Source organism: Osmerus eperlanus, chromosome 22, assembly GCF_963692335.1.
Source record: "Osmerus eperlanus chromosome 22, fOsmEpe2.1, whole genome shotgun sequence".
In the NCBI taxonomy this organism is placed as follows: Eukaryota; Metazoa; Chordata; class Actinopteri; order Osmeriformes; family Osmeridae; genus Osmerus; species Osmerus eperlanus.
This window is the reverse complement of record NC_085039.1, coordinates 5,765,460-5,791,821: the sequence shown is the minus strand read 5'-3', so window position 1 is coordinate 5,791,821 and position 26,362 is coordinate 5,765,460. Positions and strand designations below refer to the sequence as shown.

At 43.0% G+C, this 26,362-nt stretch overlaps 1 protein-coding gene across 4 annotated transcripts in view; it reads left to right on the top strand.

Moving 5' to 3' along the window:
- mark1 (MAP/microtubule affinity-regulating kinase 1) overlaps window positions 1–26,362 on the top strand; it is a 36,661-nt gene that overhangs the window by 6,344 nt on the left and 3,955 nt on the right. The window contains exons 2-18 of one of the 4 annotated variants that reach the window (XM_062448594.1): window positions 2,094–2,297; window positions 3,921–3,974; window positions 10,204–10,227; window positions 13,785–13,833; window positions 15,480–15,545; window positions 15,886–15,956; window positions 18,101–18,157; window positions 18,235–18,471; window positions 18,641–18,760; window positions 19,722–19,821; window positions 20,048–20,160; window positions 20,479–20,632; window positions 20,751–20,935; window positions 24,304–24,395; window positions 24,620–24,781; window positions 25,214–25,480; window positions 26,255–26,281. In XM_062448594.1, the coding sequence (XP_062304578.1) occupies window positions 2,094–2,297; window positions 3,921–3,974; window positions 10,204–10,227; window positions 13,785–13,833; window positions 15,480–15,545; window positions 15,886–15,956; window positions 18,101–18,157; window positions 18,235–18,471; window positions 18,641–18,760; window positions 19,722–19,821; window positions 20,048–20,160; window positions 20,479–20,632; window positions 20,751–20,935; window positions 24,304–24,395; window positions 24,620–24,781; window positions 25,214–25,480; window positions 26,255–26,281 (1,982 nt within the window). The remainder of the gene's footprint in view (window positions 1–2,093; window positions 2,298–3,920; window positions 3,975–10,203; window positions 10,228–13,784; window positions 13,834–15,479; window positions 15,546–15,885; window positions 15,957–18,100; window positions 18,158–18,234; window positions 18,472–18,640; window positions 18,761–19,721; window positions 19,822–20,047; window positions 20,161–20,478; window positions 20,633–20,750; window positions 20,936–24,303; window positions 24,396–24,619; window positions 24,782–25,213; window positions 25,481–26,254; window positions 26,282–26,362) is intronic. The other 3 variants (XM_062448595.1, XM_062448596.1, XM_062448597.1) reach the window with 3 other exon arrangements.

Sequence of the window (26,362 nt, the reverse complement as noted above, 5' to 3'; positions counted from 1 at the left end):
TTTGCTGAGTGGGGCATTTCTTGGTGCCAAATGTCAAGGGAGTCACCATGGTGGGATAATTAAAATGGGCAGCTGTTATTTGTAATTAAATGGTGTGCCCACATCTTTGAATGTAGTTTTGTAGTTTGAATTCTCATTTCCTCTCAAGCAAACCTGTTATAGCATAATATATCCTGCACAATATACTGTACAGTTTTTTTTCTTCAACAAAAATGTGCCATTCAAACTTATTTAATGTATTCTAAAATGTATTTTTTGTCTGTCCTCGCATCGAAATCTACCAGTTATGGCCCTACAAAAAGAAAATAGATTTAACCCTTGTGTTATCTTCGGGTCGTTCTGACCCATCAGTCATTGTGACCCACCGTCGTATTGCGACAACTTTACCGCATACAAAAACAAAGTGAAGCATTTTCTTTTAACCGTTGGGCTGTCTCAGACCCCCCACATTGCGAAGGTTAAAAGAAAATTATTTTTATTTGTTTTTGTATTGGGTAAAATTGGGTAAACACAACGATGGTTCGTTATGAACCTTTGGGTCATGTGACCCGAAGGCAGCACGAGGGTTAACAGTTTCCCCTAGGTTTTTTTTTTTTTGGGGGGGGGGGGGGGGGGGCTGGGGAGCAAGCTATAGCTGTTTTATAGGAAAGGTAACCTTAAATGACTTATTTTGTGATCTGGCGCTATATTAAAAATGTTTAAAAAAAAAGTTTACAAAATTAACTTGACCTTCCAGGGTGGGCGGGGGGTGCCATTGGGGGGGCGGGGTGCGCCGTTGGGGGGGCGGGGCGCCCCCTTAATATAATGGTAGGGGAAACACTTTAACAATCCGCCAAGCAACCTGTGAGCTCTGCCCACCACTGTTCTCTCCATCTACATGCTAACAATGTCAAGGCTAATGCTACCAGCTAATGGCTAACAGCTTGTGTTTATCCTCCTCACTTTTCCTTTCTGGCTCATAATCTAAATTTAATCCGGTTACTACTGAGTGTTTAAAGCAAGGGGGCACCCGGCCCCCCCCCAAAAAGACACCATGTTTTATTACAAAGATTTACCTCAGCGTGTTCCTTAGTCCCAAAATGTGGCTTGAGGCGACAGGCTAGGTCTCCACACCCTACTCCAAAATATTGTTGGAAAATTGTTGGCCTAACATTGTATTCCAATAGCCATGGTTTTATTACTCCATGTATTTATGCCTTTCGCACAGTTCCCTCTTTTACATAATTGTGGGTGGTAAGAGTGGGTGGGAGTCAGATGGCTGAGCGGTGAGGGAGTCGGGCTAGTAATCTGAAGGTTGCCAGTTTGATTCCCGGCCGTGTCAATTGACGTTGTGTCCTTGGGCAAGGCACTTCACCCTACTTGCTTCGGGGGGAATGTCCCTGTACTTACTGTAAGTCGCTCTGGATAAGAGCGTCTGCTAAATGACTAAAATGTAAATGTAAGAGTTTATGACACTTAGCCATGTAATATCACAATGCAATAGTGTAGTAGTCATCAATGCCCTACATCAAATTAAAGATGCTTTCTAGAAAAAGGCTTGGGACCATGTCAATGTGTTTTCTGGGGGGTTGTCAAGACATTTACAAGACACCTTTAGCTGAACAGTCAAATGGTGCATCAGCACATCTAATATTGGTGAAAAGACCCGTGGTGGTGGTGGTGAAGGGGAGACACTAACGTCTGTTAAAATTAATAAGAAAAGCAAACCGCATTAGGTATCCATCTAAAAAGAAAACAGAACATTATACTAATCTCAATTTTGTCGTATTGATTGATTTGGCTCTGTTTTTGAAGTATGAGCAGTGCTATTGTGATGGTTTTTAGTCACTGTCAACCAAACAAGGATTCAACATGATGACAACCTTGGCTGTCGCACTCTTGCCAGTGGTACATTTGTCACTGTTAGATAGATTGAACTTTGTTACATTTGTTTCCCAAGGCAACAATGCATGCATGGATGGTAAGTCAAGCAGTCAGATTTTCTAAAGGGGTTGTGACCTCCGCCTCACACATCCTACTAGATATAAGTCTTTGCTCAACAACTCTGTCAGAGAAGCATGTTGCTCATTTCCCCCCATGTGCCTTTCTTTCAGCACACATCCGTGGAAGGATACACAGAGCCCCCAGCCCCACCTGCCAAGTCTGGGAGTCGGCATAGCTTGCCCCGATGTCGGAACTCTGTGGCTTCAACAGCCGAGGAGCAGCCACACATTGGGAACTACCGGCTGCTCAAGACTATCGGCAAAGGAAACTTCGCTAAAGTCAAGTTGGCCCGGCATATCCTGACGGGTAGAGAGGTGAGTAACTTTTTATGCTTTTCCTTCAGTTTTTTGCGGGGATGCAGTATCCATATCGGTGGAGATGATTTTAGTTGATGGTGTTCCCAAGTAAAAACAATTATAAATAAATAACTGATCCCATTGACACCACAGCCCACACATATTTTAAAGAGGTCGCGTTGATTTAAGTTTCTTAAACATCAATGGGCACCAGAAGCCGATTTTTAGTCTTCCTTAGTGGCTGCAATTCTCAGCTTTCCAACCGTCAGAGCAGAGAACAAGTTGAAAACCTCTTACTTACTCATTCACTTTAACATGTGGTTAGATACCAAGTACGTTTCATTCATTTCCACTCTAACAGTAAACTACAAGGTTTTTTTAGTCTGTCAAATCTGTAGATGAACTGGTTCTCCTAACCAGCCGTTGACCTGTTTATCTCTACAATTCTGTTTTATCATATCGCCACAGTGCAAAAAGTCAGGCAGGTTGAAGAAATGTGCCTTTTGAAGTGGTAACAAGCTGGACGCACTTACCCAGTTTTATCCATGGGTTAAATTATTAATGCAATGTACGTCAGCACTCTCACACGAGAACCCTTGAGTGAGAGGCTGCGTATGCCATCAAATATTCTGGTATCCGTATTTCAAAATTTGGAGTTAAGTTGAGAACACTAGATGCTAGCTCTTGTGCCTAGAGCTTTTCTTAATATAAATGTTTTTCAGAGGAAGACGAGAGGTTGGTGTCCTCTTGCAAATGAAGAATCCTCTTACCACTGAGATACCTTCCATGTCATTCACCAAAATGCTCTTATTTAATCATATACTTAACAAAAAGGTTATGAGAGAGAAAAATACATTAAGCAAAAATTGCTTAATATATTCTATGCCATTGCGCAACCCCATTCAGTAAAGGCTCCAACAGTCTGTGGAGGGACTAACACAATTAAATTTTCTTACCCAGTGCTTACTGAGTTTGTAATCCAGCACATAGCTCACATACTATCACCACTCTCAGTGTCCACTGTAGGGATGATGTCATATTTGGACCTTCTGGTTTTATATCCTTGTGTTCTTGGCCTTGGGTCACCATATATTTCCACTTACCACTATGCAAGAAGCCAACAGAACCTTTTTGGGTGTCCCACAACCTCTCTAGACCTTTTCTGGGAAAACGGATTCTGTCTGAATGTATCAACATATACCCTTGCATCCCACATCTTTGTGACATTGTGTATTATTTAACCTTTTACATGTTTGTATCTATTTGTACTGTAGCTACACCTCTACTGGTGTTCAAATGGCCACATATGTCAGTTTGGGTATATGCAACCACAGTGTAAAGAGAAACCAGACAGCAGGAATCAGGGCCTGAATAGATTTTCAATTTTGAGCTCAAATTACCAACCCCAAGGCTGTATACACGGGCATGCTGGTGACTTCATCCCTCTTGCTTCTGAGAAAGGCACACCTCACATGGAGCACACAGTGATATCAAATTATTATTACTAATAATCCAAACTTTCTTTCTCACTTGGGGGTCTTCTCAGAGACCAGACTTTTTTGTGACCAACACAAAATGGGTAAATGGTTTACTTTGTTTGGTGTTTAATTGTATGTTTGTGTGTTGTCTTGACTTCTCTAGGTCGCCGTGAAGATAATAGACAAAACTCAATTGAACCCCACTAGTCTACAGAAGGTAAGACCTTACCTTAATCAATCCACCCCTTCTCTTTCTTTCTCTCTTTCCATGATTTTCCATAATAACGTGACAAAAGTTTCAAGCTAGATTCTTGAGTCTATACAACCTTCTTTTAGTATTTCAATGTAGTTTTGAGTTTAACTTTACTTATAGTGTTGGTGTCAACTTAATCCCCAGAACTATTTCTCAAGTCACAAAACATGGCTTAGGTATGTCACTGGATTAATGCTGATTGCCTAATGCTGATTGCCTTTGACTGTAACACCAGGAACTTTGCCTGACTTTTTGACACATTTTAGGATATTGCAGCTGGGGACCCTCTAAAGTTAGACTGAATCTTAGTTGATTCTGAGTCTGATCAGGTTATTTTAGGGTTTGGAAGACTTGCTGTCATTGTGCCTGATTATTTCTTACTGGGTCATTTTTAGGGAAGGCTGAAGTCCTGTCATGACATTAATTGGACTAGTGCACAGTGCCCGCGATGCAGTTGGTGCTTAACATGTCAGTGAAACACACAAATACAGATTACTTGAATTATAGATATTGCACAGTGCCCGTGATAAAAGTGGTGGCACACACACACACACACAGATTCCTGGAATTATAGATGGGGCACAGCTCGCAATGATGTCGGTGACACACACAGATTTATTTAATTATAGATAGATTGTGCAGTGCCCGTGATACAGCTGGTGATGACAGTTCTTCTCAGTGGCTTTGGTACCTGTATTTCTCAGATCACAATTGAAATGATCTGTCATCTCTGAAGTACTTCAGTCAACCTCCACATAATCTATTCTAGTCACTTATGTACATCATAAAAGCATTTTTTCATTATTTTAAACAAATTGCCAATGCTCTAGTACATTCATGCAAATGATAATGTAGCCTTCATTTGTCTGCTGTTTTCTACATTATCAATTGCTTATGTTATGGTGATAAAACATTTATTATATTGCTTCTCTGTTAAATAGTCTTACCACCACAAACATCTAGACGTTTAGTTCATAACAGAAGTCATTACATGCACAATTGCAACATCCATGCCTCGACAAAACAACCAAGGAGGCTAAAGTGGTAGTATAGTAGAATAGTGCCCATGTCCATGATGCAGCTGGTGATTTTTTGCACTGGCAGGCAGTTTTGACATCAGTAAACACATTAGTTTATGTAACAAACTTCACTGATCTATACTGAAAGTATACATTTTATATTGTCGTTCTGTTAGCTAGCCAGCATTTCATCCATAAAGAAAACCCTTTGAAAGCATCTGATTTATATGCCAGCAGTCAGCACTGCTAACCTGGCCATATCGAAAGCGAATAAAAGCGAATTTGCTTCAAGATAACGGTAGGCTATAGGGTACCCAAAAACATATTTGTGAATTGCCAATTGAAAGGTTGTCCAGCAAGTGATGCCTAAAGCAATGAAAATCAATTCTGTGTTGTCTTCCTAGGCTAAATCATTGTGATTTTGTGCAGTCCAGAGCCATAGTCCACACAGCAACAATTGTAGCTAATAACCTTCCAGCTACACCTACTGAAATAAGCCATCCATTTTTAATATTGTATGTTTTTGTATAGCTAGCCAGTCTTTCATCAGTGAAATAGTCTCAGATGTTCTGTATGACACTGACATATATAATATTGTTCATGTCTCATGCCGGTTTTAGGCTTGTTATATCAATATTGTTTTGGCTCGCTAGAACCATCTTAGTGCAGCTCAGACAACTCAAGAAGGCTGAGTCCAAAGTAAAGAGAGCAAGCCAAACTGGTGGCAATAATCTAATTTTGTTTTCGAAATGCTTATCCATACAACATCAATTGTGGCACTGCACTCAGTTGGATTTTAAAAAGGACGTTTGAAAAATATGAACTTTGCAAAGTGCCCGGTTCTTTAGGTGGTCTTGGGAAACTAAACCCATTTTAATTTGTACACACACACACAGAGAGAGATTCCTGTCATTATTAGAGAGATGTACTTGCACACAATATCAAATCGTAGTTTTAGGTTATGTTGTTATAAGTGGATGGATTGCTAATGTCTTTATTCAGTTGGATGAGAATTACTTTAGTGGATGAAACAACGTGGTAGTAATGTATACTTGTGGTTTGTTTTTACCTGTGGTATCCATTGATAGTTTATGAAAAGGGTGTATACATTTGACACCGCTATCAAAACAGTGACATGAACTACACACTCAAAAGTATGAGATCAAAACAAAGGAAAAGTTTGTTCAGGATACTCAAAATAAAAACTTGAAATTTGAGATGCCGAAGTCCATTTTTGACGTAGAAACACAAACTGAAATCCTCATAAATGGCTTTGGCAGGGCGTTTCATCTGGTGAACATTGGGAATGAGAAGTCCATCATTAGAATACCACTATTATAGGTTGTCAGGAAAATGTTCCTAGCAACACAAACAAATATCAATATTTCGGGGTCGGGGGGGGGGGGGGGGGGGAGGGATAACACAGGGCAGGACTGCACATGCTAGCAGATAAATCACCCAAAGCATGAATACAGAAGTTTACGTGCTGATGCTGTAACCACCCAGTTTACACATTGTGTTTTTAAATGAGTTGTTACCTTATGGATGGGTGGATGCAACACCACCTGTTAGCATTATTACTAACGGTTATGTAGTATGAAAGGCTTTTTTCTGTCATGGTGGTTGCATTGCCAACAACGCACTTGGGAGCTCTCTTCCCCTTTTGTTTATCATTTCTGGGTTGTCATTAAGAGCGTGGACAACATAATTAACGTCACCCTAGGTAGCCACGGAGTCCAATTTCAGCTTGGCACTGGGTAACTTGTTCAACTTACAAAGTACAAAGGCATATTATTAACCCTAAAACCTTTGCTCAGCATTGGTATTGCTTGTCGCTGTCATTATAGAGATCACCATGTGCTGATTGTAATCATGTTAGGAGGGGGAATTGATTCACTTCAAAGCTTGGATGTAGACTTAGGAATGTAGACTGTGAGTGAATACAAACCTGTAATTTTTAACTAGATTAATAGATGTGATGGTAACAGGTGCGGTTCTACACGGGGGCCTACAGGGGCCAGTGCCCCTGTAAAAATGTCCCTGACCCCCCCTGTGGCCCCCCTGAGCTGACTGAATAAAAAATACTACTGCTCTAGTAGTCATCATGAAACCAGGATGGGACATTGCAGCTTTTTTTGCCCCAGTAAATAAAAAAGTTAGAGAAACATATCAGTATTGAGAGAGCTGAGGAGCTGGAAGAGGGAGAGCCAGAGCTGTTTTTATGATTTTAATGTAAAGCAAAATTTAAGTATTTTATGGTTAAATATAATTTGTTTCCGTTTTTTAATGTGCCCCTCTGATTAAACACTGCCCCCCCCCCCCTCCCTCCTTGACCCCCTCAGTAAAATTTGTCTAGAACCGCCACTGGATAAAAGACAAACACTGATGAATACCAAACCACCATTTAAATATAGCAAAAATCTACATTTAGATGCAAGAATTTACAAGGTTCTGTCCTCACCATTGGACAAAAGAATCCATCAATCATTGTTCTGTGCTGCTGCTAGGGTCAGCCGTGCTATCGTATAGCAGTGGATCAATAGTAATCGTTTCAGAGCTGGCATTAGCCCCATTTGTTTGGTGAAGGTGAGGGGCACTGCATCTTTGAACTGGGCCCACCTTCCCCCAGCAATCGTCCTCTGGTGCACATCAATAGGCAAAAGATGCCTCCTTCCCCCCACTATCCCCTGAGTACTGATACCATGAACTTCACTATGAAAATGTTTAACATACATGGCGAATAAACCGGATTCTGATTCTGAAAGCAGAACCCAAGAAAGGTGTCCAACATATCGATGGGTTAGCTTGTCCTGTGTGTTAACAAAGCAGATGATGGAAGACGACAAAAGGAAACAAAAGCAGACAGATAGGATATGGGCAGAGCTCCACTTGGATCGTAAGCTTAGGGCCCCTTTCTCTGCCAGCCGCTGTGTTTTCTGTGTGGTCGGAAAAGCTAAAAGAGGCCTCTGTCTGCAAGTCAATTACTTGACCATGCCTTGTACCTCGGTAGGAAGGAATTCCGCCTGTTTTCTGATTAATGATAGGAGAGAGCTTCCTACACAACTCTTAACAAAGACGCACCATCTCTGTTGGCCCGTCGCGGAAGAAAGGTGAACCAATAGGCGATTGTGCATTTTAATTTTAATGTGTATTTGAGTCTGACTTGTAAATCCGATAAATCATCCACAAATCACTTGTATCACGTGGTATTTTGCCAGTAATGAGTATTTGAGGGAGGTTGAACTGACATTGCATTATAAACCATTTGTTCTAGTCCCTAATCAAATGTAAGTCTTTACTCTCAGCTAGTACTTGCTAACAGTTTCTTCTAATCCATAAAATTCCATGAAGGTTATGGAAAGGCACGCACGCATATATACACAGACACACACACACATATATATGCAGTATGCATACACACACATGAACCCTTTCCTGACAAGGTAGTGATTAATGGATTCATGATGCAATGGAAACCACCCTTCTTCCCAATTATGCCTTACAAATATATCTCTTAACCTAACACAAGACACCTTAAAGCGTCTCCCTACTGAAGTTTTCACTCAAAGCCAAGCGAGATTCACACATGTTCAAACACGGATGTCTTGACCCAGCCCTGGCCTTACTGAACCAGAAGAACAGACACAGATGAGTACAGACTTAATGCAAACAGGCCAGCTTGACAGACGTGTTGAACTTTAAACCCAAAACGATAGCGGATATCGTTACGAAACAGTATCAGGCAAATTGTTCCTTTGCGAGTTGCAAATAATGTTTACAAATATGTAAAATTCTGTATTGGTTGAAATGAAAAATATTGGTACTGTATGCTTAAGACAGCTAATTTTGCAAGACACAGGCTCTAACCAACTCTCATCAAGGTTATACCCTCCACAAATCTTTCTGTCGTATCATAAGTTTGACTGTGACACATTATGCTATGTCAGACATTAAGAAATTAACAGTCAAGCTGAATTCCTAGATCACAACCATGGCACCTTCTGGAAGCAATTAACATGCCTCACTTTTGTCTAACAGGGGAAAGTGTTTCACCGTGTACGTCATTGTCTTTTGTCTGTCTGTGTGTGCGCACAAGCAACTCTTTCTTGTCTTCTCAAATAAAATGTGAGTCCCAACTGAGGTACTGAGTGTATGACATGGGGTGGACCAGATGTGTGTGTACATGCATGTGTGTTTTTCTGTAGGGGGAGCGGATGGGGCAAGGGTGTATGTGCTTTTGTGTTTGTGCACATTTTTGTCTTTGCAAGACAGCTGGTTTGGGAACCCTTTTCAGAGTAAGCCATCAAGTCAGATAGATGGACCATCAAATAATTCCATCTCAAGAAGTCTTACACTTGTCAGCATCAGTTTGGAATGCCGTTGTGGCATTTAGAAATATTTGACTAAAAATAGCCTCCCCCAGTTGTCAGATGGAGGACTTAGTGCGCAGGAATGCATTACAAATCACATATTTGATGGGGGAGAAAAAAAAGAAGTATCTTCCCATAACAAGATTCTGTGAAAAGAATGATCTGCCTGTGTAAAAGATCATTTGATGTAACGGAAGCCTATGATTTGAGCATGCGCCAAATGTATGTGGGACAGTTGGTAATTCAATCTGTAGTTTAACATGTTTTCTTTCTCTTTTTACTGTGGTGAACTGTAGAAAGGCCTATACCCTGACAATGCTTGAACTTAGTCAAGAAGAGCCTATTCTGTCACCCCTCTGTGAACACCATACTCAATCACCTAACATCATTCATTCAATATAACTAACTTGCTGAATACTTCTCCAAATACTGCAAATATAAGTCAAATTCAATACATATGTACCTCTCTTCTTCCTCTGCTCTGTGTTCTTGTGCCTTGTGTCTGGTCTTACATGACTCTTGATCTCCCCCCCCCAAAAAGAGAAGCCCCCAAAAAATGTGGAGCGCTTGAGAACAGGGGGAGCCAGGGGAACAAAGGGTTGCCGGGATGGCGTCGGAATGTGATGACCCGATCTGTCACCCTGTATTGTTTAGTTTTTTTTGCCTTTGGTGGGTGGTAGGGACGAAGCCCCCTTGTCCCCTCCCTCTTCCTCGCGTACCTCCCCCCTCGCACTCGCTCCACCATTTAGCATTTTGCCTCTCTTTCTCTTTTCCTCTCTTTTCCTCCCCTCTCCATCTCTTCAGTTTCGCATCTTGCATTCTAAGCAGGTAGGTGACCTTCCACTGCCCTCCGTTCTCCACACGCCATTGTGTGTGTGTGTGGTGCGTGTGTGAAACGTCATTGTTGTAGTCCACGCCCTTTAAACGAGTCAAGATATGCTTTTCCCATCTCTGTTTATCATTATCGATGGTGTGTGTGTGTGTGTGTGTGTGTGCGCGCGTGAGAGAGAGGCACCACGTTCATGTTTCACAAGTATGACAAGGATCTGTTCACCAAGCACTGATCAAACACAATGCACAGCACTTTGTGGCTAACGTCACTGTTCCTTTCAACCCACTCATCTGTTCCTTTGTTATCACTGTCTCTTCTCGTGAGTGTGTTTGATTTAGTCATTACTATTATTTGAACTGATTTATCAAAATGATGCACTGAGGTGATCCGGAAATGTCTACAATGAGGCAGATGTCAGAACAAGCTGACTCATTGTGCTAAAGGCAAACCTGTCAAACCTTTGTCAATTCCTCCCTGCTTCTTTTGTCATTCTTATGAAGACTATTAGTTTTTTCGGTATTGCGTGGACTACTTTCGGATAAAAGCGTCTAAAATGCTAAGTGAATTAAAGGTAATGTAAGACTTTGCAGTCAAGATGTTAGGCATTGAAAGTAAAAGGGGTTACCTAGAGGGCTTCCAGCTGTCTTGAGTTCAACAGAAAAATGAAGAAATTGAAGGACAGAGCCTTCATGTAGAATATGGATGCAGACAGAATGCTGTATTTTCCTTTGTCAAACTCGACTAAGTTCTACTAACGTGAAAAAGCAGTAGGCTTATATATTTGGTTAAATGTTTTCTAACCATGTAGAAAAACCAAACCTTAAGCTTGAAGTATGCAAACACTAAACTATGGTTAGTGGTATTAGTGAGTCTATCAAATGTTGGAATGGTGTGAGCCACGTGGCACACCTTTTTCAAACCACAGAGGAAACCAGCACCCCCCCGGCGCTGTCTAACATTGTTTTAGCCGCTCTCCCCACAGTCTCCATGTTAATTACGAGGTGTGTGTGTGTGTGTGTAACGGAGTGCTATTGCGTCTCCTGTGCCAGCGCCGTTGGAAGTCGTGGCCACGTGTGCGCCCGTCACTCCACATCAGCCAGTCAGCCATCAGGATTTGAGACTGAGGAGGAGGAGGAGGGGGGGGGGGGGGGTGGGGTGGTGGTGGTGGTGGTGGTGAAGGGGAGGAGGCAGGGCTAGTGGCTGGCTGCAGTTTTGCTGCAGTTCATTGATAAGTGTGGGTGTGGGCATGTGCACATGCACGCGTACGTGCCAGATAAGTGCGTTTGCTGACGTTCGGCTACGAGTGGAGGAAATCCTCCAGAGGGGGATGTTAAAACCAAGACTGTTTCATGTGTCCGTGTGAGACGCCGAATGACGCAGGCCATTAATAAACGAACACAGTCTACGCAGGAATGCGTGGCTACGCCAGGGAGACTAATACCATTTTTGTCGTCCCCCCCTCTCTATCTAGCTGTTGACAACATGTCTGGTGCCCCTCGTGGAAGTGTTCATGTGCACAGTATTTCTGCCTGCACATTGAATGGGGGACACGCACTGAATATTTGGGTTGACTGCACTCACACACTTGGAAACACAAAGTGATTGACTTTGCATACCCATTCCCTTCCCCGCCCTATTAAGCTCGTCTTCGGGAACCAACCAATCTTGTTCAAGATGCTATGGAAATAAATCAACGAGGCTCATCCTGGCTAAGGGGGTTCTCCTGTATCCAAGGGCGGAGCTATTTATAGCTCTGATTGTTAGCGGTGACTAAATATAGCACTACTGTTACCCCGCCCCCCTTGGGCATTTGATGCATCACATCCTGATTTTGTGGGTGTGTCATTAGAGTTTCCCCTTTGTGTCTGGGTAGGGGGACTCCAAATGAGAATTTTCACTATCCTTGATTTCTCTTGCTATATCAAAAAAATGCAAGAACAGGATCAGATGACAATAACAACAGGTTTATTTAAATGCAGTGGACACATTGGAGTTTACATGCTGCGTTCAAGTTATTACACTTGCGCACGCCCCCCTTTAGAGGCCATAGAACGTCATCCATGGCCTGTCTCCTGTTGACTAAATAGGACACCGATGGTCTGGTTTTAACAAAATAAGCGCATTCCTTTGACTTTGAGACTAGACTGTACTCCTGTTGATTGTTAATCCTGACAATGACTACTCCCATTTTAGTGTTCCACTTCAACACAAATAAAAGCCCTTAATGAAATGTTTTGGCCAGCCTGTGATAAAATGACACAACTCGGTGCTGTGAACATTTGGGTCATATTCGGTTCTGTTGGAGAAAGGTATTTCTTTTTTTCTTCACCTTGAAGGACCTTTGGGAAGAATTCTCAATTGGTGGAGCCAGAGGATGGGTGGAGGGAGTGACAGGGAGGTGTAAATGGGATGTTTTTGAGCTGCAAGAGAGCTTCACCATCTGGAAGCTGGTGCAGGGAGAGGGGAGGAGAGACACTTGACAAGTGTCAGCGAGGCTATCTCACAGTTTGAGTGACGCTGCCTAATCACCCGGGTAACGGCGCTACCATGGAGACATTGGGGCCATCACTCAAGCATTATGGTCAATGCTGTCATGAGCCAAGCACACACCGACACACGCATACTACTCTCTCACACACACACACACACACCAACACACACATACTACTCTCACACACAAGCACAGACACACAATATTTTCACACACACACTCACACAGATCCTACTCACACAAACACACATACTACTCACAAACACACACAGATAAAACTCAAACACACACACTCTCCAGCTAGTGATCTGTCTCTGGTGACAAAATCACTGCACACTTGAGCAATCAAAGATGAAGAGGCTAAATATTGCCTTTTAACGTTGCTTCAACAAGCATGCCAATAATACCTTAGGATGAGGGGCATATTGGGTTTTAGCTACTGGAAAACCCATTTATGCAAACTTATAATGGTTGTCAAATTATTGGCTTGCCCACCTCAGCTCAATTTCAGGACTTTGATTCTGTTCCTAATTGTGTTACATGTAGTAATTAATCCTGGGCTGGAAGCAAGTCTGTTAAGCAAGTTCTGAGACAAAGTCAATTTGACTTTGACAGAATTGCAAAAGGGATAGATGACAATTTACATTACACTTTACATTGTAGGGGACATTGTAATTGGTTTTAAAAAAGTGCTTGAAATTTTTAGGCAATTTTGGATGATACAGGTTAGACTTAAACTCTGGTGTTGTTTATGAGTCTACTTGTCTTGTGGTAGACATGCTATGATCACATGCTGGCATATTCAGTCACTCAGACTGACACAACTGTTCTGCTAAACAGCCAGATACTGTCCTCTCTTTTATCCTTTGGTGTTCTGCAGCATGACATATCTCTCGAATGTCACACGATGTCACCCAATTTTCTATTTTTAATTTGATTTATTATTAATCCCTTTTGCATGTTTCAGAATCATTAAACTTGTCTGAGAGCGAGAAAGCCATCAGTAAAAAGTGTTACATTTAGATTGAGATAAAATCTTCTCTTTTCCTTTCTCTTTCACAGCTCTTTCGCGAAGTAAGGATTATGAAGATCTTGAATCACCCCAACATAGGTAAGCTTTTATTCATTAGTTTAATCTCTTGGCAGAAATGGAGCCTAATTATGTAGAGTTAACAGTTCATTTATTTAGGTAGGTGATATCACACTCCCACATTGCCAACGATGTGATTAACACATTGCAAGAACTCTTGATGTTTTTTTGTTTGTTTTTTTGCCGACAAAATTCAGTACTGCATCTATTGTTATCTGTCTTTGACAACCAAAACATTTTGCGTCCGTGTAAAATGAGACTGCATTCAAAACCTGAGAATTTGTGCCAGGCCATCGCCTGCTTAGTCGACAGCTTTCACCCATAATTTTAAATGTAGTGTGCCTAGTCTGCTACGGTCGATATGATGAGAGGCACATCCGGTATTCAGTACACAACAAGTTGATGGAAAGCTGCACTCTGGGATTGAAATGGCATCGTTGGGCCATGAGGGATGGTGGAGGAAGCCGGAGGTTGTGATATTTTTTTCCTGGCGGTCCGCCCTGTTTGACTTTGAGATGCTCCTGTGTTGGTCCATTCCTCGGAGTGAGCCAGTCCAAATTACGCCCATCAAACATGGTTTTCATTTAACGCTGTCTGATGGAGTCATTGGGACCTTAGAGACGAGGAGTTATTGTACACACACACAGACAGACTCACACTCAGAGATGCACACACATACACGCTGCAAATATTTATTTAAAGCACAAGGCATCCTTTCCAGGAATAGTTATTGTGGGTCGTTTTGTTGTATCAAATGATTTTGACTAAGAGATTAAATTATGAAAGATCAGTTAGTCATCATCTACTGTCTGTCTTGCCGTAGTTACTATGCTGGGGATTCATTTTAGAACACTTTATGTAGTGTGACAGAAGTTCTAGTATTTACAGTAAAATACCATAATATTATGCAAATACTAACAAAAATGTAACACCGCTGATATACAGTACATGTAGCATAACTGTTATCAAAACCAGCTTGAGTAAATTTATGAGTCAGACAATGTCATAACCCGTTTTCCAAAAATTGAGCAATTTATTGGTCGTTCCTGAATCCACACCCCATGCCCATGTTTGTTATTTGTTAGCACAGGTAAACCAGAACTACTGTTCTGGTCCACCTGTGGTAGAAGCTCTTCATCAGGTTTTTGTGGTCGGATCTCTAGTCCTTGTCCATTGCCCCCTCTCAAGACTTTCCTTCTCTCTTTCTATATCTCTCTTTTTCTAAATAGCTCTTTCTCTTCCTCTGTTCATAATAATGAAATGAGTGTGACAGGAAGGGTGTCATTCTTCGGCAATTAGCGTGGAGTAAATCAGGAAACACGTTGCCGCACGTTAGCCTGGGTGTGTGCGGTTGTGTGTGTTTCAGACAAGGCTTTACATTTGGACCTCTTAACCAATTTGGTCCCTGGATTTAATGCTGCAATGTTTCATTGTAGAATAGATGTTCTTGTGTCTTGTGACAGAGAGGTCATGCATAGAGAGGTCATGCGTAGTTCATAACAAATACAAACAAGCTGATCTTTTCTCACAAATCCCTAGTCATAGTAACAGTAGGATTTACTAACTAGACAAGATGGGTACCAACACCCCAAGCCTCCAAACTCTACACACACACACACACATTCACTTCCCAACTAATGTTTTCTCTGTCTCCTTTTTTCCGCAAGTTAAATTATTTGAAGTCATCGAAACAGAGAAGACACTCTATTTGATAATGGAGTACGCCAGTGGAGGTGAGCAGCATTGGTCCAGGTCCTCCTGACCTTGCCACAGCATCTTAGCCTGGCCTTTACAGTATTCTTTTTATGAGTTAAAAAACAACGGATATGAAGGCCACTGCGGCATATACCTCTGACTGGGGTCAGTGCGTGAGCGGGGGTCATTTATATTGTCTCTTCTTCAAATAGAACTTGTTAAAAATTATGTTTCCCATGATCATTTACACTCTATTTACTTTTATTTATTTTTATTCACTTAAAAATGTTAACCCTGGTGTCACATAGTTGGTCTAGCTTCAGGCAGGCTCATGGACTCCTGATATGACTTTTTTGTTTGTGTATGTGTGTCTCCCAGGCGAAGTGTTTGACTACTTAGTTGCACATGGACGGATGAAGGAGAAGGAGGCGCGGGCCAAGTTTCGTCAGGTAAGTGTGTCTGTCAGACACACACACACAGAAACACACAGAGAAACACACACAGAAACACACACACAGGGACAGCAAAATCTGAAACTGGAGCAAGGTGCCGTCTTTGTGCATCTCCCACATCGTCGGTCATGTTTGCAGACACGAATCTACCCCGAGATGAAAGAGAGAATGCAGGGGTGAAAGGGGGAATGCAGGGAGGGGAGGATGGGGTGGCAAAGGGATCTAGGAAGTAAAGAAACGTTGTTGCAATAGAGAGGTGGGGACCGAGAGAAATGGCAAGGGAGGAGGGGAGGGTGGCACTGATGAAGGCGAAAGGGAGAGGAAGAGGGGATGGGGAGTGAGAGATGCTGGGCAGGAGAGGCCAGAACAGTCATGGAGCAGAGCAAGAGAGAGATTAGTGGGAGGGACAGAGGGAGGGAGTGAAAAAAGGGAGGGATGATTATTGGTGTTCGAGATGGAGGGAGCAGAAGGAGAGGGAGAAAGATGGAGAATGTGATAGAGAAGGGGAGAGAGAAGGAGGAAAGGGGGAGACAAAGGGTTATAGAGAGAGGGGAGGAGAGGAATAGAGATGAGAAGTGTGATATAGAAGAGGAGAGGGAGAGGGAGGAAAGACGAAGATAAGGGGTTATAGGGAGAGGGGAGAAGAGAGAAGATGGAAAGTGTGATATCGAGAGGGAAAGGGGGAGGGAGAGGGAGAGGGAGGGAGGGGGAGGGAGGGTGATGGAGACAGGGTGATGGAGGGAGAGGTTGACAGGGTGATGGAGTGAGAGGGAGAGATGGAGAGTACTGTAGCGCACTGAGTGCATTTCCCTGCTACAGGCACTACAGGAGATGGGTTTGTGCTCTGAATAAGGAGACGAGCTAATAGTCTCTCAGGGATTGTGAGTGTGAGTGTGTGAGAGATCTGACAGCTGGTGAGGATGTATTAACAACAACTTTGGTATGAGTCTGTTTGTTAACCCGAATGTTAAAGTCTAGTGCCAGAGAATGCCATTCATATATATATATATATTAGTCAGCACTGGTGCCAATGTCCTACTGAATCACTAAGTAGAAAGACAGGACATGGAAGTAGTTTATCACTTCCCAGTGTAGTACACACAAATCACAAGTCATGCTGCCCTCAAGTGGCTGCAGTTTGGAACTTTAGCCTCAACTCTTTACCTTGTAGGAATGAAGGCTCTTGCCACTGTTTTAATGTGACATGACTGCGGTCTAGTTCTCGTGTCTTTGTCATTCTTGTGACATTTCCCTATCTTCAGCTTATTCATGATTATTAGCAGGGGTGGTTCTTGGGGGGGGGGGGGGGGGGTGGCCTTTGCCCCTTTCACAACAATAATGTTTAATGTAACTGGTCCGCTGAGAGTACAATCCCAGCTTGCCCCCCCAGTTGAAATGGTCCACAACCTCCCCTGAGGAAAAGTGCCGTACAAAAACGTACTGCACCAACAACTTGAACTTGAATGTTATTTATCGGAAGTTACAGTGTATTTTGGTGTTTATGTTTTGTATTTTCTTCTTACATGCATGGCGAAATTGAATGAGAAATGCCAAATTCTAACACTTACAGTAGGAGGGTTGGCTGAACACAAAGGATGGACAATTAATATTTATTTCACTATTGATTTGGTAGGGATGGGGCTCAGTCTGTGACCAGAAAATCAATAAGAGAGTGAATCTCTAAAATCAACATCAGTTGAAACTAGGAAGGAAGGATGCATTTTCATAGTGTTTGACGCGGGACTCTCATTCTTCATTCAATTATTCTTATCGCAGGACTCAAATGCAGCCTCCGTTGAGAGCATTGTTTTATTCACTGACTGGCTAATTAATTAGCTTGCGTTAGTGACTATCAAAAATGGTTGCGCTGCTTCGGGTTTTATTAGCGCGGCAGCTAATATTGTTATAGTGATTAATGAGTCCCCGTTAGCAACATTAACAGACAGAAGGTCGTACCGCATTCTGATGCGGACAGGCAACTCTTTATTGAGAGTTTCTTGAACTCTGATAAAGAACATAAATACTGTATTGCTATTTCAAAATATCAGAATTGAAAAGTGGTATTGGGAATGTTTAGATGTTTAAGAATTGCCTCTGAAAATGTATGAAACTGATTCTCTTTGTCTCACTCTCTCCTTCAGATTGTCTCTGCAGTGCAATATTGCCATCAGAAGAGGATTGTTCACAGGGATCTTAAGGTGAGTGAAACACACGCACACTGCCTCTCATCCTTCTCTTCCTTGCCTGTCTCTCATCCACCCTCGCTCCTAAACAGGCAGAGAACCTGCTTCTGGACGCCGACATGAACATCAAGATCGCTGACTTTGGCTTCAGCAATGAGTTCACGCTGGGCAGCAAGCTGGACACCTTCTGCGGCTCTCCTCCCTACGCCGCCCCGGAGCTCTTCCAGGGGAAGAAGTACGACGGGCCTGAGGTGGACGTATGGAGCCTGGGGGTCATCCTCTACACGCTGGTCAGCGGCTCACTGCCCTTTGACGGGCAGAACCTAAAGGTGCGTGTGAAAAAAGAGTTTTCCAGTTGCCTTTTGAGTGTGTGTACTGTGTACCGTTCTTTTTTTGGATGGACATGCACACATATTCTATCCATTTCTTGACATATTGTTCAAGTGTATAGTTTATCAAGAAGTTATTTAATCTGCCTTGGTGTGTGTGTTTGTGTAGGAGCTGAGAGAGCGAGTCCTCAGGGGAAAGTATCGCATCCCTTTCTACATGTCTACAGACTGTGAAAACTTGCTCAAGAAATTGCTGGTGCTCAACCCAGGCAAACGTGGAAGTCTGGAGGTAGGACACAAAACTCACAGGGCTCATGTTACAGGATTGATATCCATCTTAGAAAGTTGTTTTCTTCCTTGAGAGTTTTCAACATTTGCAGGTTTAAAGTTATAGGACATGTCCATGTAGGGGAGGACGGTATGAACTGTATAGAAATATACCGGTATGAATTTGGCCTACGATATGGATTTTGACTATACCATGTAAACTTTAACACAAATATCGCTAGCAATCTTCCCCATCCTCATAATTAGTATTGCACATTTGGAGGAGAGCATCGATTTGGGCTTTATCTTTTAGTTTTATATGACAACTTCCGACGTTTACAGAGACTTAAAAGTCAAACATGCAGCATGGAAGAGTGTAGCCATGCAAGCAATGATGCCAAGTTGGTTAGAATTGTGAAATGTTTATTGTAGGCCAACATAATCGATAATTTAGCCATGTAATAAATTGTTATACCTCACTACAAATATTGTAAAAAAAGTTTTCTTGTGATCCCATAAACGTACTGTTGAAAGCTACATTTAGCTCTTCCATGGCAAAGCACTGCAAAAGTTGGAAACATTTTACACATGCGACACACCTGCCGTACACAATCCTAATCCAGCTGAGGACGGTAGTCTAGATTAGCCACAGCGGTTCGGATCGCATTGAAATGTTAAGAAAAACGAATATATTGTGATATACACCGTTACCGTCCGTGCTTCAGAATTATACCGTGATATACATTTTTGGCCATACCGCCCGGCCCTATGTGCAAGAATAAATCCTTCTCATTCCCAGACTATTATCCAGATTTAGTCCTGTCATTCTCTTGTCAGAGGGAGGTAAAATGTAAGGAAACACACTTCTGGATTGAAACACCCAAGATTTGTACTTGGGGTGCGGGAGATGGATGTTGTTTTATGATTTGATGGTTTTGAGTGTGGGTGTGAGCCAATCATGTCTCGTTTGACTACCTCGTCAGCAAATCATGAGAGACCGCTGGATGAATGTGGGCCACGAGGAGGAGGAGCTTAAACCCTACACGGAGCCTGAGGTGGACATCAGTGACATCAAACGGATAGGTCAGTGACTGAACACGTACACAAACACAAATGCCCCACAAGGTCATAGTAAAGTTTCTTTACTATATTTGTTAAGACATTTGGTCCAACAAGAGCACATACACACAGAAAATGCCAGGCTTGCTGAAGAGGGTGTTACCTCCATAGTGATGAGTGAGAGCAATGTGGCTTCGTCACTCACACATTGCCCACCCCCCACCCCCACTTTCCTCTCTCCCCCCCTCAGAACTGATGGTCACCATGGGCTTCTCCAAAGACGAGATCTCTGAGGCGTTGGTGGGACAGAAGTACGATGAGGTCATGGCCACGTACCTCCTGCTGGGAAGGAAACCTGTAGAGGTAGGTCCCAGAAAGAGCTGGGTCCCAGTTTAAATGCTCTTCTCACAAACGGTGTTGTTGGTCAGATTTGTCATTAGTTATCTAAAGAAGCGACCTACTGAGGTGTGACTGTGTAGTGTGGGCAAAAACCAGGTGAGCAAAAATGGTTTTGATTAAATTACCGGAATATATAGTATACCTGAAAAAAATACGATCCAAAATATGATTAATTTCCTCTACTGTGCTATCCCTCCATGCTTCAGACATGAATATAAAGTGTTTTTGTTCCAACAAAAACTCCAACCTTACTCCCTCTACTGTACCTCTCATCCCTGACAGTTTGAGGGCAGCGAGTCCCTGTCCAACAGTAACCTGTGTCAAAGGTCACGACCAAGCAGTGACCTGAACAACAGCTCTAGCCAGTCACCCGCCCACTCCAAGGTCACCCGCAGCATATCTGCCAATCAGAAACAGCGGCGCTTCAGCGACCATGGTAAGTGCAGAATGCCCATCGCGGCCGCAGAAATGGGGTCTAATCAACACCCTAGGGTTGTGACTGTTCTGAAAATGTCTGAATTCTAGTTCTGATATTGATATTTTCCCCGCTTCAGTTGCACCCTCTATCCCCCCAACGGTGTCCTACACCAAGCGGGTGCAGGCCAACAGTGTGGAAAGCGACAAGAAGGAGGACTGGGACGCCACACGTAAACTGGGCACCACTGGCTCTAAGGGTGACGTGCCCGCCTCGCCTCTGGTGGCACAGGAGACAAGGAAGAAGTCCTCCACAGCCTCAGGGGTAAGAGGGCGGCGCAGAAGGGCTGTGGGGTCAGTAAGTGGTTTTTGAGGTTCTGACATGAGGAGTCATTGCGGGGTCGAAGAGTCAACCAACCATCCATTGTGTCAACCAGTCCACCGGGTTGTCTATCAAACCTAAAGCGTATTAGGGTTTATGCTTTCCAGTGTTTGACAATGGGTATATAACAGACCCTACTAGACCCTATAGCCTTTCTGTTTTTGGGGTGGGTGAAATATTCTCCTTTTTTATCTTTCAGCAATTAAATTGTGTCAGCTCTGTGAATTCTCGTCAAACAGGAGGGGACCCCCTTTTGTCAACCCTTTACTACTACAAACTTTATAAACAGTGTCTAAAGCAGGGGTTTTCAAAGTGTGAGGCGCGCCTCCCCTTGGGGGCGCCAGAGAGTTTAAGGGGAGGCGGCAAATATATATTTTCAAAATGATTACTATATATATATATATATATATATATATATATATATGCTTTCTGGAAACTAATCATTTGGTAGATGTATGGAATAGAATACACAAATATACATATTTTAATGTATTTTAATCTCTCTCAGTCCTGACAGCTTGTAAAGTATACTTGACACGAAACATTTTTAGCTAGCAGTGACAGCAACTTTGCCGATATAAAATGTCTGAACCCAGCAGAAAGCGCAGAAAATATGATGAGGAATATTTAAAGTTGGGATTTTCTTGGATAGGGCCAGCCGATGTTCAAAAGTCACAATGTGTGGTCTAGGCCGGATTAACCATTAGGGCAACTGGGCACTTGCCCAGGGGCACATGACATCTAAGGGGCCCTGGACAATGTCAACTAAAATGTTATATCACGTTATGAACGCAGTCCTAACTTTCCTTAATGTGAGTACTTTATTGCAACTCGTTCGATCAAAATATTATGTTAAATCAAGTCAAAAACAGTGTTTGTGTAGTCTAGTAGCCAGTGCCGCCGCTAACATAACAGTGCGTGTCCACTGCAGCGACGCGAATCGCTTGCCATCGCTCGCCTTCCCACAGTTCACCACGCTCGGGGGCGTTTCAAACAGATTCATATAAAATGTAGTTCTCTAAAGTCACTGTTGTAGTTGTCATGGCCAAGTGTGCAGACTTGGGTTTACGTACTCGCAACATCGATCAAAATACAACTTGTATACAAAATACAAAACTGTTTAATAGACATAAACGTTGACATGTGTAAAAAACGTTTTATTATATTACTCAAAGTCTGCTAATCTGTCGATACGATAGGGAGTTCCAGCCGGGCTAGCTAGCTACTGTAGTTACCACAGAACGAAGTTACGTAACGTGACTAGACTGAATTTTAAAGTACAAGCACCAACAACTTCGGCAACCTTGCGCCATGCATCGTTTTTTTTGTATTAACATCTCTGTACGAATACAGCTATGTATCGTACAGGACTGGGTAATAAGAAGCCACACAAACGATTAGTTTCTCCTCCACCTTGAAACCTAGAAAGCTAGAAATGTTTACCATGGTTGCTACGTTACAAGAAACAAGAAAACACTCCGATTGGCCATCGCTAGCGAAAATCGCTCCTCATTTACATAAAGTTGAGAAAATCTCAACTCGGTCGCGTCGCTACCCACAATGCACCACGCAAGCGATTCGCCTGGCTCCAATGAAAATGAATGGAAAACATGTTGTCGCTCGCATCGCGTCGCTGCAGTGGACACGCACTGTAACGCGCACTACGCGCTGTGCGTAGTGGCACCAACTCCTGAGGGGGCACCAAAAATTAGCCAACTGAAAAATCATCATAGTTATAATACTTATAATGCCGATATTATTTTAGTATAGAAATATTAGGCACGTATATTACAAAACAGGCAGAACAAGAGATATAGCCTATTTTAAATGCTCAAAAAAAGTTACGATGGTGCCCCCCCCCCAAAAAAAAAAAAAAACATATCACACACTCAACTTCCCAAGCTCGCTGTGGGTGCCCTTCCGTATCTCAGTGGCCTGACGAACTTTGACAGTAGGCTAGGTCAACCTTTCTAAAATGGGCTTAAAAAGATAACAGGAGTCAGGGGAAGAAAAAAAGAAAGAAAGAGACTGCGAGTTGGTGCCCGTGCATCACTTTCAAGTAAGCCCATGTTTAATCATTGTTAAATATGGGAAATGTGCTGCTAATTTAATGGTTAGCCTATGCATACACCTCAAACTAGCTGACGTTATTGCTAATGTTAGCACACTCAAATATGTTTTAACTTAGGTGCAAGCTAAATTTAAATTACTTTACATTCCATGATGCTTTTATATTCGATTTATCAAATCGTTTTTAAATTAGTAATAAAGGTGGAGAGCTCCTTGGCTAAACCAGGCTAAGAAACGCAAGGTACGTGGGGCTGAAAAATTGAGACAAAAAGACATCACCTTCTCTAGACACAACTTTACCAATTGAAAAACGGCTTGTAAAATGTTTATTTTACATAAAGCTCAAAAAACTATCTTGCGCTCAAATAAAGGCCCCAAAAATTCGTTCGCGCGCGTTTCGCGCTCGCATTAATTTTTGAAATCCGTAACTAGCATCACATCAAACACAGGGAGGGGGGGAGGGGGGGGGGCAACAAGCCCTTAAGCCTTGTTGCCCAGGGCACAGATAATTGTTAATCCGGCCCTGGTGGTCTGCAAAAAGGTTCTGGCTAATGATCGCATGAGACCCTGCAAATTCCGCAGGCATCTGCCTATGTTGATCCCGTTTGCTTGACAACAGAAGTGGAAACAACTAACGTTATCATTTCAAATGATGTCTCGTCAATTTGTTGAAAACAGTGTTGTGCAGACACAATAGGTTTATTTGTACGTTTTTATTTCAAGTCTCCACCTTCAATGTTTCAGTGAGTACATGTTGCGCTTTGCTCCGCAGCTTCACTCGTTGTAAACCAACCAATCAGCGCGCAGCTCATCTATATATTCATGAGCATACCATAGAAAGAAGAAACCCTCTCGTTTTATTCCAGGGCTATTTCACAGGGTGCATTAGGGCGCATAGAACAGCACCCGGGACATTTTCAGCCCAACCAATGTTACATACCCTATTCGGAGACCTAAAATAACAGTGTGAAATACCCCCCAAAAATCATTCTATGACCCCGTTAAAATGGGGGAGGCCCCGGTGACTTGATGTTCTCTCAAGGGAGGCTCACTGTCTTACACTTTGAAAACCCTTGGTCTAAAGCATGTCTTTTTAATATGAACTTCAACGAAAATCCACAAGAATTTTGGTAGATTCATATTTGTTGCATATTTACATAAAATTGCTCTCACATGAATAAACCAACTGTTGGAGATTTGAAAGTGTGTGTCTTGTGTCCATGTGTGTCGGTGTCCCATAGAACAGCGGTGCTATGACGCGAAGGAACACGTACGTGTGTGAGCGCACCAGCACCGACCGCTACTCGGCCATCCCCAACGGCAAGGACAGCAGGTGAGCCACACTAAAACACTGAAACAAAAACGAACGTGAAAGCTGTTGATGTGGATGAAGGCAAAGGTCGTCACTGCTGTTTAAAAAATAAATAAATACATTTAATCATCACTGAATGACATCACATTCTCTTCTGCCGTCTATTCTCTAACCGTCTCCTGTAATTCCTTCCCTTCTTTTCTCCTATTTTTGGTCTCCATTTCCTCTCTCTCTTTCTCCCTCAGTCTGACGGAGGTGTCCGCTGCAGCTGGAGGCTCCTCACCATCGTCCGGGGCGACTTCGGCTGCCACCTCAGCACGACCCCGCCATGTAAAGTCCATGTCAGCCTCAGGCCACCCCATCAAGTCTCCACTGCCCCCTATAGACGACAACACAGAGTACAAAAGGTCAGGCCTGTGGCTGGAGCTGTCTGTGGCTTTGCCGTTGTATCACCCATGTTATCGATGTATTTTTGTTTGAGTGCATGTAGTAGATGGGTTTTTATAAAGGACAAAGGTTCTCTTTTCTGCTTTTACTGTTTTCATATCATACCTTCGGTCACTTGTCCTTTAGCTCAACCCCAGCCCGTCCCTCTTTCCCATGTTTCTCTCTCTTTTACCGACCATCTTACCCCATTGCCCTTTTTAGTTTTAGTTCTCTACATTCTTTCACCTTTCGCCTCTCTCTTCCATCCTCCAACCCCCCCACCTCCATCCTTCTATCCCCCTCACCTCCCTCTTCCATCTCTGTGACACTCCGTATCAAAAACAATCTTGATTCAAAAATGCCGTACGCGCTCCATAAGCTCACCCCCCCCCCTTCTCTCTGTGTGGTTCCAGCACTACCCAGCGGCCCCCCGCCGCCTCGCCCTCGGCGCACAGCATCAGCAGCAGCAGCAGTGCCACGCCCGACCGCACGCGCTTCCCCCGCGGCAGCTCCAGCCGCTCCACCTTCCATGGCGCCCAGCTCCGCGACCGCCGCTCGGCCACCTACAACGGGCCACCGGCGTCGCCCACGCTGTCACACGACACCGGGGCCCTGGCGCAGGCACGCAGGGGCACGTCCACAGGCATCATCAGCAAGATCACCTCCAAGTTTGTTCGCAGGTCAGTCGATAACAAGTCAGTAGAAGCCCTTTGTGGCGGTCCATGTGTGATGAAAGCTGGTGAGGGGGTTACACTTTTTAGACAGTAAAAGTAGAATGACATGGATCAAGCTTGAGGACCAATCAGAGTGAAGGGGCTGTGACGCGAAGAGCAAGCCAAGCTTCATTATTTGATGTCGAAATGCTTATCCAAACAACGTCAATCCCAGCACTGCACTCCTTTGGGTTATAAAGAGGTTGTATGCAGAATATTAACTTTGTTTTGATCCAACATACCTGATTAATGAATAGGTTGTTATCAAGCTCGGTGGAAGCCTGATAACGACCATTCATTTGAATCAGGTGTGCTGGATCAGGGAAACATCTAAAACATACAGGACAGCAGCCCCTGAGGACCAGGATTGAACACCCGTGGTGCTCAAAGCGCCCAAAATATACACTATTTGCGCTACTCATTTAATGAGTGTTAGAGACCAGGAATTGGCTTCTTGGCATCATGGATGTGGAGAATGTTGCTGTGTGGTTTTAATAGGTTGTTGATAATAGTTTAGTTGATTTCATTTGAACCTTTCACATGTTGTTTGATTACGTTGCAATAAAGGTGAGCTTTGCCAAGATACTGACCACCATTTCACCCTGCAAGATATGCCACTATCACTATCTCCCTCTTCTTGTCTGTTCCTAACTCTTCTCTCACAGTCCTTTTCATGTAAAAACACCCCTACCAACTTTTTCTCTTTTCTTTCTTCTTTTGCTTTTTATTTTTATTTTTTAGAACAATGTCTTTCAGGGCTTACCAGAGGTAGGAGTGGTTACCATGGTTACAACCCTAAACACCACCATCCCCAATTCTCCTGCTTTCCCTAACATCTTTTAGACCCCC